General features: G+C 39.7%; 1 protein-coding gene across 2 annotated transcripts in view; it reads left to right on the plus strand.

Annotated features, from left to right (window-relative positions):
* Positions 1 to 12,749, plus strand: part of TANC1 (tetratricopeptide repeat, ankyrin repeat and coiled-coil containing 1) — a 138,365-nt gene that overhangs the window by 67,072 nt on the left and 58,544 nt on the right. For both annotated transcript variants that reach the window (XM_081313979.1, XM_081313980.1), the window contains 3 exons: positions 2,381 to 2,511; positions 4,212 to 4,401; positions 9,409 to 9,666. In XM_081313979.1, the coding sequence (XP_081170105.1) occupies positions 2,381 to 2,511; positions 4,212 to 4,401; positions 9,409 to 9,666 (579 nt within the window). The remainder of the gene's footprint in view (positions 1 to 2,380; positions 2,512 to 4,211; positions 4,402 to 9,408; positions 9,667 to 12,749) is intronic.

The raw sequence follows: 12,749 nt of genomic DNA on the forward strand, positions 1-12,749 counted from the left end.
TTACATTGGATAGCGAAACTGTAATGTGCATGACAGAGAATGCTGAGAAATAGACAAGTCTTACTTTCTGGAGTAGCTAGTTGCAAGAAGATCGTGTACTTCTGCAGAGCAAATTTTTTTTTTCTTAGAAGAAAATGAATTGCCAAGTAAAACTGAAGCATGTGGATCCTTGCTTTAGAACATTGTCCTGTAAATAGACATCATTTAAAATTGTATTGTTATTAAGATTGTATTATCTTTTATCATGTCACTTATTTGTTAAATTTATTTGCTGCCTATCTTGCTGTGGGGCTACTCTAGGCTAATCAATACTGATATGACACATTCGGGTTGGAATTTTTGTCTATACCTTCATATAAAACAAAGGTACAATGGAAGAAAGTGGATTATGTATCAACCAGGGGTGAGGATGTTTCTTCCATTTAAATACTTCCTTTCCAGCCATTGATTCTATTCAACAGTTGGAAGGGACCTTGGAGGTCTTCTAGTCCAACCCCCTGCTCAAGCAGGAAGCTCTGTACCATTTTAGTCAAATGGTTGTCCAATCTCTTCTTAAAAATCTCCAGTGTTGGAGCACCCACAATGTCTGTAGGCAAGTCTGATTAATTTTCTGATTATTTGTTCTGTATAAGGGAGGATAAGTATGCTAGAATATTTATTTGATTGCAAGAATTAAAAAGGCAATGCTTTTGTAAAACAACCATGTTTGTTTACTCATGGAGTTTTTGGTGCAATTTAAAACATAAAACAAATTTATATGTTGAATATATTTATTTAACAGAAATTTAGCAATGCAAACAACCAAATATATCAAATATAACATCTAGGAAGCCTGAAGCTATTTTGGTTGATAGCATAGCTGCTAAATGAATTGTTTCATATGATCAGTCATGAGATATTATCATAGATTTGTTTTGTTAGAATAGAATAGAATTTTTTCTTGGTTAAGTGTGATTGGATACATAAGGTACTTGTTGTCTCTGGTCCAAAAGAACTCAGCGTACATTCAAAGAACAAAGCGGTAAGTCATAGATCATAAATCATAGTTACAATAATTAATGATAAGATATAAACAATATGTGATAAATCATAAGATACCAATAGGAGAAGGCAGTATGAAAGATGAGAAGATTTTTCCAGGCTCTTCTGTTAGCAGAGAAGAGTCTGGGAAAATCACATTGACCTCTTTTGGTCATCTCCCAGTCTAAATCATTTTAAGAAAAATTGCTATTAATTTCCATAAGAATATAGTTATAGGTGTATAGACACATACTGTACATCCACATAGGCACACATGTACATAAAAGAGACTCATGTATGACCACATACTTGTTGTGATTCAGTGTCAGTCTGTGCTCCCAGCAGCTGAGTCTGAGGAATCTGAGGAGGAGGAGGAAGGGTTTGGAGAGCCTTCGGTGTCAGAGGGAGGCTCTGATGCACTGCAGGACTCTCAGCCTGGCCCCACCAGTCATGTTCCTCATGAGGCTCAGCTGTGTGAGGAGGAGGTGTCGGACTCAGAGGAGTCACAGCTGAATCTGTTCAGAGATGCTAGAACCAGAAGGCAATCCAGCAGAGCAGAGCAAAGAAAATCTATAAGGCAACTCAGTGAAAGGAGGAGAAGGCATTGAGAAGCCATGCCTTGGGACAGATAATAAAAGAGGAAGGTGTGGGCAGTGCTGGTTGCTGAAGGCAACCTTTCGGAGTCATTCAAAGAGAATGTTCTTGCTAATTTGTTTGACTCTTGTTTGACTCTTGTTGGATGTTTTGAATCATGTATTTTTGGTTGAAGAAAATATTCTGCTGCTTTTTTATTTGAAACACTTTATTATTTGGAACTGTAAATAAATTTGGGTTGGGGTTTTTCCAGCCTATTGATTGTTAAAAGGAAAAGGGGGTTGTCCCTGACACACAAACAGGGCCGGTCGTAGGCTGGAACAGAACAATACTTTTATAAACATAATCTGTGCATTTTTGTTTTTCCATCCATGGAAAAAAATAGCATCTTCAGATTCTACTTTTGTGTGAAAGAGAAAGGCATTCTTTATATTCTAAAAACTTAGGTTGGATGCAAAACCGAAATAATTTAGTGGTAGATTGCAGAGCTGGTATTTACACCTTATTTAATTCTTCAATTTCAGAAGTTAAAGGTGTGCAAGGCTTTCCCTTTATAGGGGGGGGAGGTGGTTTCCATTTAATAAAAGGAAAATAAAGGTGCTTTTTTAAATGGAGTTTTGTTAGAATATGACAGAATAAAAATGGTTGAAAATAACTTGTTTAAATTTCATTATTTGCCTTTATGCTGGAAGCCGCGCTCATTTGAAGTGAATGTAAACTTTAATTAATCTTTTTCGTTGCCTTGAATTTACCTCTTTTTGAACAGAAGCAAAGTCAGAGAAGGAATCAAGCTGTTCACCAGCAGCTCAGGAACTGATGACAAGACTTGGGTTTTTACTGGGAGAAGGGCTGCCAGCTTCTGCCCACATCTCCGCAGAAGGAAAACATGAAACTATGGTATGTGAATGGAAGATGCTACGTATTTCTTGCTTTCAAAATATTTCACCAAATATTTCAAACAAATAGAGCCTTGGTGGAGCAGTGGGCTAATGCCTCCTTACGTAACACCAGCTGCCTGCAATTAGTGCAGGTTCGAGTCCCACCAGGCTCAAGGTTGACTCAGCCTTCCATCCTTCCGAGGTAGGTAAAATGAGGACCCAGATTGTTGGGGGCAATAAGTTGACTTTGTAATAATGCTGCTTGGGGGTGGTGGTGAAAGCCCTAATAAGCAGGCATATACATAGGATGAAGGCTATTGCTAAGCACATTGATTTGTGCTTAGATTGTAAGCCGCCCTGAGTCTTCGGAGAAGGGCGGGATATAAATTGGATTAAAAAACAAATAACTACAGGAAGTCCTCGAACTTAACACGGTTCGTTTAGTGACCATTCAAAGTTATAACGGCACTGAAAACAGTGACTTATGACCGTTTTCCACACTTACGACTGTTGCAGCATCCCCAGGGTCACGGGATCAAAATTCAGACACTTGGCAGGTGACTCATATTTATGACGGCTGCAATGTCCCGGGGTTATGTCATCCCCTTTTGCGACCATCTGACAAGCAAAGTCAATGGGGAAGCCAGTTTCACTTGCAAGCGGTGTTATTAACTTAACAACTCTAGCGATTCACTTAACAACTGTGGCAAGAAAAGTCATAAAATGGGGCAAAACTCACTTAACAAATGTCTCACTTAGCAACAGAAACTTTGTGGCCCACCTGTAATAAACAAGTGATATATTTATTGGCATTTTTCTTTGCTTTTTCTACAGAAACACTACTTCTAGATGCACCACATAGAATTATTAGAATCCTATTGAGTAATTATTTTTAATTCAGATGATTCAAACGACTTGCCCTAGAAAATATTTTTTAAAAGTCTTACCCCTCTCTTGTCTAAGGCCACAATGAAGCAGGGTATGTACGATACTTGACATGCTGGATCTGTGAAAAGCTAAATGAAATTCTCTCCCAGCAGAGAAATTAACTACCGGTATACAATTTTTTGTCTGACATTTGGAAATCAGTTCTGGGTCATGATGCAACTTGAGATGACTTTTTTCTGTACAGTGCAACTTACATAGTTACTTTGCATATGAACTCTATGTATATTGAATTATTATTTTTTTCAGTTTATTGTTTAGCATGATATAGGAAAATCTCCTACAAAATATTTAAAGGATGGAACCTCTTGTCTAAATAAGTAAAGAAACTGTTGTGGTTTATTAATCTGCTTCATTCTAAACCTATAATCAGTTACGACCAAATGGTTTTAAATAAGATCTTCGATATCCTTCAGGTTATTTAAAAAAAAAGCTAATAGAATATAATCTGCATTTTCCCTTCATCCTGAAACCCCAATAGTTGGGTTTTGTATTGCTGGCTTTTAGCAAGATGGTTTTCCACCAATATTTCAGAAAATCCTTTACAGTTCTGGCCTAGAGTGTCAAAGGTCCGTGAGTTGATTCAACTTCTTATGTGGTCATGGCTGTACTAACTTCTCTTAAAAGGATTCAACAGATAATTCTGAGAAAGCTCCGAGGGAACTTTGTATGTCTGTGCAGTTCTCTCCCCCCCCCTCGGCTGAATATGAACTGTTCTCTTTGTGTATTGATCTGTGCTATGTTTGTTAATTCCTTGTTTCATTCATTTTATAGTGCACAGTAGCTAGTCAAGGAGTCAGTCCCTGTTCTACACTAACAAGCAGCACTACGTCTCCTAGCACCGATAGTCCCTGCTCTACCCTGAATAGCTGTGCTGACAAAACAGCGGCCAACAAAAGTAGTCCCTGTGGGACCATTAGTAGCCCAAGCTCCACATTGGAAAGCAAGGACAGTGGAATTATAGGTAAGCAGTTTAATTCCTACGAACGCCATCGCTTCTGGCTGTCTCTTTTGCAGCTTGCTTTTTTTGTGTCTGTAAAGGCTATCTGCCGCAAAGAAAATGGAGCTGAAGCCGAAGCTCTTTTATCTTAATTCCTGGTAGCGCTTGGCTCCAATTTCTTTCTTTCTTTTTTTTAAAGTAAAGTGATCTTTCATTCAAAACTATGTCATTCTCTGGGATTCTTTTGACTTATTTTTTTTGATCTTTAATTAAGGCTACTGCTAAGCTTGTAAGCCGCCCTGAGTCTTCGGAGAAGGGCGGGATAAAAATGGAATTAAAATAAAATAAAATAAATGTTCTATTTACTTATAACCCTTATTGGGCTAGAAGAAGCTGGAAACCTGACTTCATTTATTACAAGGTTGTGATTTTCAGAGGTATATGTTGGGTGGGGAAGATGGCAGTTTTGCTATAGAAAGAAAGATAATGTTGCTATGATGTGGTAGTTAATAACTTGACTTACGAATTTCAAAGTCCCTTCTTCAGATTTCAGTACCCCTGTGATCTTGTTAAAGTGTCTTCAAAGTTGACATTGTCCCTGAATCTTATCTGGAATTCAAGGACAATTCTGACCAATCCGGTTGTAGTTTTAAAGAAGTTTCCCTCATTCCTTTAAGATGTATCCATAAACAATCCTTATTACACCACCAGTAGCATCATATATTTGAAGCAAGTTGACCACTTAGCTAAAACACTAGGTGTGTTTTCATTAATTAATTAATTTCATTTATATCCCACCTTTATTATTTTCACAAGTAATTCGAGGTGGTAACCCAACCTCCTCCTCCTATTATCCCCACAACAGCAACCCTGTGAGGAGGGATGGGATGGGAATGACTGGCCCAAGGTCACTCAGTTGGCATTCATGGCAAAGGCGGGATTTGAACTCGTGGTCTCTTGCTTTCTAGCCTGGTGCTTTGACCGTTAGACCAGACTGGCTCTTTATGTTTTTGATATTGTACTATTTCTTATTTTGGTCCTTAATAAAAAAAGCAAGAAGAGCTTTATGGAAAGATTCTCATTCTATCACTAGAGATATATAGTGAGGCCTACTCAGTAGACCAGGCCAGGAAATCAACTCCAGAAGAAGGCTAAAACTATTTTTATTGAGATTGCCTGTAATAACAAAATCATGCAAGCCTGATTGCACTGCACTACCTCCTCCTCCTCCTCCTCCTCCTCCTCCTCCTCCTCCTCCTCCTGCTGTTCCAGTGAATTAGGGAAGTGTCTGCCTGAGCTCTTCACAAATGTTATTATTTTGGATTTGAAAAATGTTTTAGCCACCTTTGTCTAGATAATGATTTCTGCATATTTCTCTCAAGGTCATTTTCCTTACCGTCTACATCAGGGCTTTTCAACCAGTGGTACGGGTACCACCTGTGGTACATTGGCACCTGCCAAGTGGTATGCGACCATCCTAGTGGCAGCAGGGGAGGGGAATGAGGTGAACCGGTGGCAGCACCGCACAAGCCTGAGTGAGAGATGGCTGAAGCTGCAGGGCTGTCAGGGCTCAGCGGAAGTGCCAGGATCAGCGCCAGGCTCCAGCTGGAGCTCGGCGCTGATCCTGACGTTTCTGCTGAGCCCAGAAGAAGCGCCAACCAGCTGGAATGTTGCAGCATCTTCAGGGTCTTGTGATTTACACTCAGATGCTTGACAACTGATTCATTTTTATGACGGTCACAGTGTCCCAGGGTCATGTGAAGTGACCAAAACCTGCTGCAACCACCCAGCAGATGGGAATAAAAACCAAACACCCATCCCCCACCCCCGCTGCCAATCCTCGATAGAAACGCTCACAACAATGAAAACCTCAGACAGGAGGAAGAGCGCCTCCGGGTGGGCAGGCAGGTGTCTTGCTCGGCTGTGGCTTGGGAGGCATCTTTTTCAGTGCCATTGTAACTTCGAACAGTCACTAAGCAAACTGTTGTAAGTCAAGAACTACCTGTACATCACTTTTTTCCTTTTTTTTGTCATCAAATTTTTGACACCTTGCTAGGCAACTGGTGATACTCGGATGTTGCCATATCCTAAAAGCGGTACAATGGGTGAAAAGGTTGAAAAGCCCTGATCTATATATACAGGTAATCCTTGTTGTACGACTACAGTTGAGCCCAAAATTTCCCTTGCTAAGCAGGACAATTGTTAAATGAGCTCTGGCCCATTTTACAACTTCTCTTGCCACTGCTGTTAAATGAGTACTGCAAATTTTTTTTAAATTTTTTAAATTTTGTATTTTCATGTTCTTTTTTAGTTTTTATTGTTGTGAGCCGCCCTGAGTCCTTAGGGAGAAGGGCGGCATATAAATATAATCAATCAATCAATCAATTGTTAAGTTAGTAGCATGGTTGTTAAGTGAGTCTGGCTTCCCCATTGACTTGGCTTGTCAGAAGGTCACAAAGGGGGATCACATCGCCGTGGGACACTGCAGCCGCCATAAATATGAGTCTGTTGCCAAGCATCTGAATTTTGATCCCATGGCCATGGGGATGCTGCAACGGTCGCAAGTGTGGAAAAGATGAAAGGTCCCTTTTCTCAGGGCCGTTCTAATTTTGAATGGTCCCCAAATGAACTGTTGTAAGTTGAGGACTACCTGTATTCACAAACATGTTACTGTAGCACAATGCAGAGGATTTGCAGTATCTGAGTTGTGGGGATGATGAGAGAATGGTTCAGTAGTATTACCTAGGTATAGTCAAGGCTTGTGTAAAATCTTGGATATATATTGCCAATCGTTGTCCGGTTGTTACTAACCTAAAGGGACCAATTTGATGTACCTCTATAAGCAGAAGTCTAAAACAGGTCTCCAACCTCTGGGCCACAGCCCACAAGTGGACTGTGAGTTGTTTGCAACTGCCACGGAAAAGGGTGAGCAATTGAATGTGCATGCCCATCCTCATTTGCGTGAGTGGCAGTCACATGTGTGAGCAGCTTGTGTGAGTGGAGCTGTGCACATGGGAGCACTTGCCAGTCCATTGTGCAGAACCATCCCCCTCCCTCCTCCCTGCTGGTCCACAAATCCTGAAAGGTTGGGGAACTCTGGTCTAAAATATGGAAATAATTGTGCATATATTGTGCCTATGAATGACCTGGTGCTCTATTGCTCAGCAAAAAGGCTCATCCCCAACGGGATGTCTATGTTAATTGGAAGTTACCATGCCAGGTTTAATTGCTTGGAAAATTGTTTTTTTTTAATACTGGGAAAGCAACACTAGTATGCATGAAATTAGAAAAAATTCTGAAGTAAATGTGCAAACTGGACACTTAAGAGTTGCTTTCTGTCAAATGGGCAGCTATATAAATTTGACAAATAAACACACATAAGTTTTCTTTCAATTTTTGTGAACCTATATATTTCCCTGGGAAGTGGCAGTACACAAAGCATTTGGCTGTTTTGCTTTGAAGTTGCTGTGGCGAGGTCAAGCTTGGAGTTCAGAATGGTAGTGAAGACAAACAATGGACACTGGAAAAATGCTGCTTGTCTTCCAAGAAATAAGACAGTGTTGCTTATTTTTAAGATGTAAAAGCAGAGAAATTTTTATACTAAGGAATAGTTTGCATGCTTAGTTCAAAATTGGGAATTTAAAATGAATACTAATAAGCTATGAAGATCGGAGCTAAAATGAAAGTTTTAGAAAACCTAGAAGAAAGCCAAGGTAAAATAGCTGGGACAATAAAGGATCCTGAAAGAGTATCTCTGTCAATGTACATAAGTTCATATCAATTATTCTTAGAGCTGTTACAAAAATATATAACATGCATCTCTCTGTCATACCTACTTCCCAACAAATATTGAAAGATAGTAGTGATTTTTAAAAGAGAAAATTTAAAACGGAATGAAAATGATGGACTAGTTTCTTCTGTTTGCATTTATCTATTTAGTTTATTGCTCGTGTTTTCATTCATACAACCCTCAAGTCACTTCACAGCATTAAAAGAGTACAAAAGTAATCATGAAATGTTCCACGAGTTCCTTATAGATGTACTTATTCTGCATCTATTTGATAAGGGAAGCAGGCTTCATTTTCCAAACCTACCAGGACTTTTTTTTTAGTTTTATGTGTGCAAATATATTACTAGCATTAATGTTCATTCGGTACAGAGTTTAATAAGTATGCCTTTTGGAAGGTTTTCCTGTGGAGGGTGGGCAAGCTTTGCTCAACCATGAAAATTGTTGTTCTTCTATGCCACTTAAGTCGGCTTCTAGTCTGTTTCCATTCCTGCTAAGTTATTCTGGCCCAGTAGCTCCTTTGAGGGGAAGGCTACCTTCCCCTCCTCCTCCCACACTTTTTACTGGCTTGGATAGCTTTCCTTCTCTTTTTTGGTGTTTTATTGCCTTAGTTGAAATTTGTCTGTGCCTCCTCTGACATAAAAAAAAGAAGAAGTAAAGGCAGAATTTCGTCTTTTCCAGGGAGCTAAAGAAGAGAAAGGTCTGGGCTAGTGGCCAAAAGGAGGTGGAAGGGGGGGGCGACATTTGGCAAGATGCCCTCCTTTCAGGATTACAGATTTGAGTGGAAAACCTCTTCCCTCAATTAGAGAATCAGGAGGGAGTTTTGTTTCATAATATATCAAAAGACCATTTTTTAAAAAATCAAAACATTTAATAATTCTGTCATATGGAAAAAAATACCCTAAGGCTTTCTTCAGATTTTTACATATTTTATAGCGCTTGAGTTTGTTAGTCATCACAATAAAACGATGGTAGTTTTCATGGCATATTTTCTTGGATGTTAAGAGGCGTGCAGTATATATAGTCAAAACTAAGAACATTTACAGGGACTATCCTATATTTTCCCAAGGATTGTAATTTAAAGTGACATGAAAGAACTTGTAGACTTTCCAGATGGGTCACATAACTATCATTTTTCCTTATGTCAATTCAGAGTTTCCCATGATTCTGTGGGTGTAACCAAAAGTGTACTACTCTTATCCCAGGAGTGTATTTTTATGGATTTTTGTTTCTTGGGTTTTTAGGGACAGTAACAAGTTCCTCTGAAAATGATGATCGGAGCGGATCAAGTTTAGAATGGACTAAAGAAGGAAATCTCAGGACTAGTGTACACCAAGGAATTATTGACCGAAGGACAGATAATTGCTCACCAGTTGCAGAAGAGGAGACAACAGGATCCTCAGAAAGTTTGTCAAAAGTGGAAGCATCTTCTGGGGATGGACCCATTACTTACATTCAAAACTGTGGCTCATTAGGAATGCCTCGACCCAATTCTGTTGCAGGTAAGGAAGAACTGAAGGAGTTAATGTTGACTGCCTTCCAGATTTTGTTCGACTTAAGTGAAAACATTTTCCTTTAATGCTGCTCTTGTATTAGCATAAGCCAGTTCTGGTAAACTTAGATCTGTTCTTTAGCTAATGGGCGGATAGATGCAGAGCTCAACGTGAGGAACTTTCAAAAGTACAACATAAATCATAAATCTGTTTATAGACTATTCTGACGTCCATAATGGGTTGTTGTTTTGTTGTTTTGTTTTTTTGCAAAAACACCCCTGTGCAATTTTATAGGAGTCTAGTCAGGGAACAGAGTTTCACATCCCCTTGATTTGAGAAGAGGAATTTGTCATATATGAAAGTACTTTCAATTATGGTCAAGTCCATTCCTGCTGAATTCCCTTCTGTTTGTTTCTATAAGTTTTAAATCAGGGTTATGGTGGTGGTTCCTGCCTGTCTTTATTTTTACGATGAAATGAATTTCTTTCTGAAGGCTAAATAACTTAAATTCCTCACCCCTATATTTATGGCTCATATAGCTCATTCTTGGTTAAAAATATAGCAGTCATAGGATGGATGGGCAGGATTGTTGCCTTAGTGAGAAGAGCTTGTCCACACTGCTAGAAGCATATTAGGCAAACAGGTAAGAATTGGTCACCCAATAGCATGCCTTCCGATGAGGTTGCTTTGAAATGTCAGTCCATTGGATTGAACTTGCTCCAGTAAGTCTAAACCAGAGGATGGCCCAGCTGCGTATAATACAGCATCTGTGCCAGTGTTTTTATTGCAGCAGGAATAGAATCATCATCTTCTTTTTGCAAGAAATGAAGATGAAATATATACAGATTTTAGTATTCTGGGCTGATTCGGAGGCATGAGGTACCCTACTTAATGAAGGTATGAAAAATGACGCTCAAATTACATGATTGCTTGAATGCCTATTTATATGCCTAGCGTGACTTTCATGTCTTCTAGCCAAACTGATGATTTTAGTCTTTTGGTAGTTAATTCCCAATATATTCTTCCTGCAGAATTGCATAAAGGACCTTCTGAGTCCCACATAATATTACCACCCTGTCTATAATGAAGTGGAAACAAATTTATCTCCCAGTGTAAGAATATGTAAGTGGAAATTTGGTAGGTAATCCCTGCTTAGATACCTGCCTTGTTGATATTAAATAAGGTTGGTGCTCATATTCAGATAGTTCTCTTTTATTGACCATTCATGTAGTGACCATTTGAATTTGTAGCAGTGTGGAAAAATTAATTTGCTGTCAATTTTCAACCTTTGCAGCATCCCTGAGCCACATGAACTCCATTAGAGTCATTATGAATTGTCCTGTGCCTGGTTGGACACAACAGCTTATTCTCTTGAAATTTCTTCCTCTCTAACCTCTCCACTATGGGGTGAGAGGAGGAAACATTTTGTAGGTAATCTCTTCTTTGTCTTACCTTTCTTTTCCCCTTACTTGCAGAGCAGGGAGATTGGAGAAGAAGGAATTGTAAGAGAGTACTATAAGCTAAATAGTATGAGCCAAATCAGTTGCCCAATGCCCAGACAAAGAAGACATATAGAATATAGATGATCCTACGTGCTTGGTTCTGCCTTGCCAGCAGTGAACAATCCTGAATAGGATTTGCACCTCACACGGTGACTGCTGGGATTCATTGTATAAATGGGATATAGCATCCTTGCCTCAGTGTGACTGCAGGGTCACACATCAAACTATAGGTCACATTGTGACCGGCTGTAAGTTGAGAGTATATACCACTCAGGTTTCTGATATTTTTTTTAGATAAACAATGCTGCGCTTCAGTGGTTAGTGACCTAGAGATTGCTACTTGAATATAGACCTTTTCATGAATTTATTCATATTTTATGTCTTTTTAATTTAGGTGAAATATTAGTATATATTTATGCCATATGCATAACATAAATAAATAACTATAAGCTGTTTGTATAGGGGGGAGAAAAAAAACTTTCTCTCCTTTGCCAGACCCTTCCTTTCCCCCACTGAGCAGAGAGATTGTTGAGGTAGGGTTTGCAAGAGAGGAAGCTGTTTACTGTTCTACACATCAAAAGCAGTGTGATTGCACTGGTAGCTGGTAGCCCAGGGCCGGGAGCCACAGGCATGCTACACCAGCAGCTTACAGTAGTCTCTTGCATCTTGTCCTAGGGGGGTAAGATTAATTCAGGACTCTGCACATAAAAGAAAAAAAACCTATATACTGAATTTGCTCTTAGGATAGTTGCTGCTTTATTGCCTTCTCCAGATTTGGGAATGCTCAATATGGCATAATCTCCCCGTTGGAAAGTTATATAACTGTTATAAATCCTCTGCAAGAGGCTGCAAAGCAACACATTTTAAAGAGAGGGAAGTGGTCACTTTCAAGTTGAGGAATAACCTTTAAAAACTGATCTTTTTAAAGCAGATCAGTCTGTGTAGGCAAAGCAGGACAGCTGTCAAAACTCATTTTGGTTTTGCTTGGGCAAACCTGCAGTGGCCTTCTCTAGGCAAGCTGGGGAGCAAAAATCAATTCAAATATGCAGGGTAGGTGCATATCTTGCCTTGGCTCCACTCTTCAGTCAAACCCTGTTCTGCACATGCGCGCATGTACGCACATGTGCACACATTTTTTGCGGCTCCCAGTTTTTCCTTTTGTGAGGGAACCGGTTCTGAGTGGCTCTTTCACTGTTTCAGACTGCTGACCCCTGCCCTAGATCGAAACGTTTGTCAAAGCCATGCGCCAATCACAGCCATTTTATTTAGTTAGTTAATGTTTAGTGTTTTTCAAGGGCAGATCACACAAATTCATTTATCATTTTAGAGACACTCACAGTGAGCCTTGGTGGAGCAGTGGGCTAATGCCTCCTTAAGTAACACCAGCTGCCTGCAATTAGTGCAGGTTCGAGTCCCACCAGGCTCAAGGTTGACTCAGCCTTCTATCCTTCCAAGGTAGGTAAAATGAGGACCCAGATTGTTGGGGGCAATAAGCTGACTTTGTAATAATGCCGCTTGGGGGGTGGGGGCGAAAGCCCTAATAAGCAGGCATATACATAGAATGAAGGCTATTGCTAAGCTTGTAAGCCG

The sequence above is a fragment of the Vipera berus genome, assembly GCF_964194415.1.
Source record: "Vipera berus genome assembly, chromosome: 1".
Lineage (NCBI taxonomy): Eukaryota > Metazoa > Chordata > Lepidosauria > Squamata > Viperidae > Vipera > Vipera berus.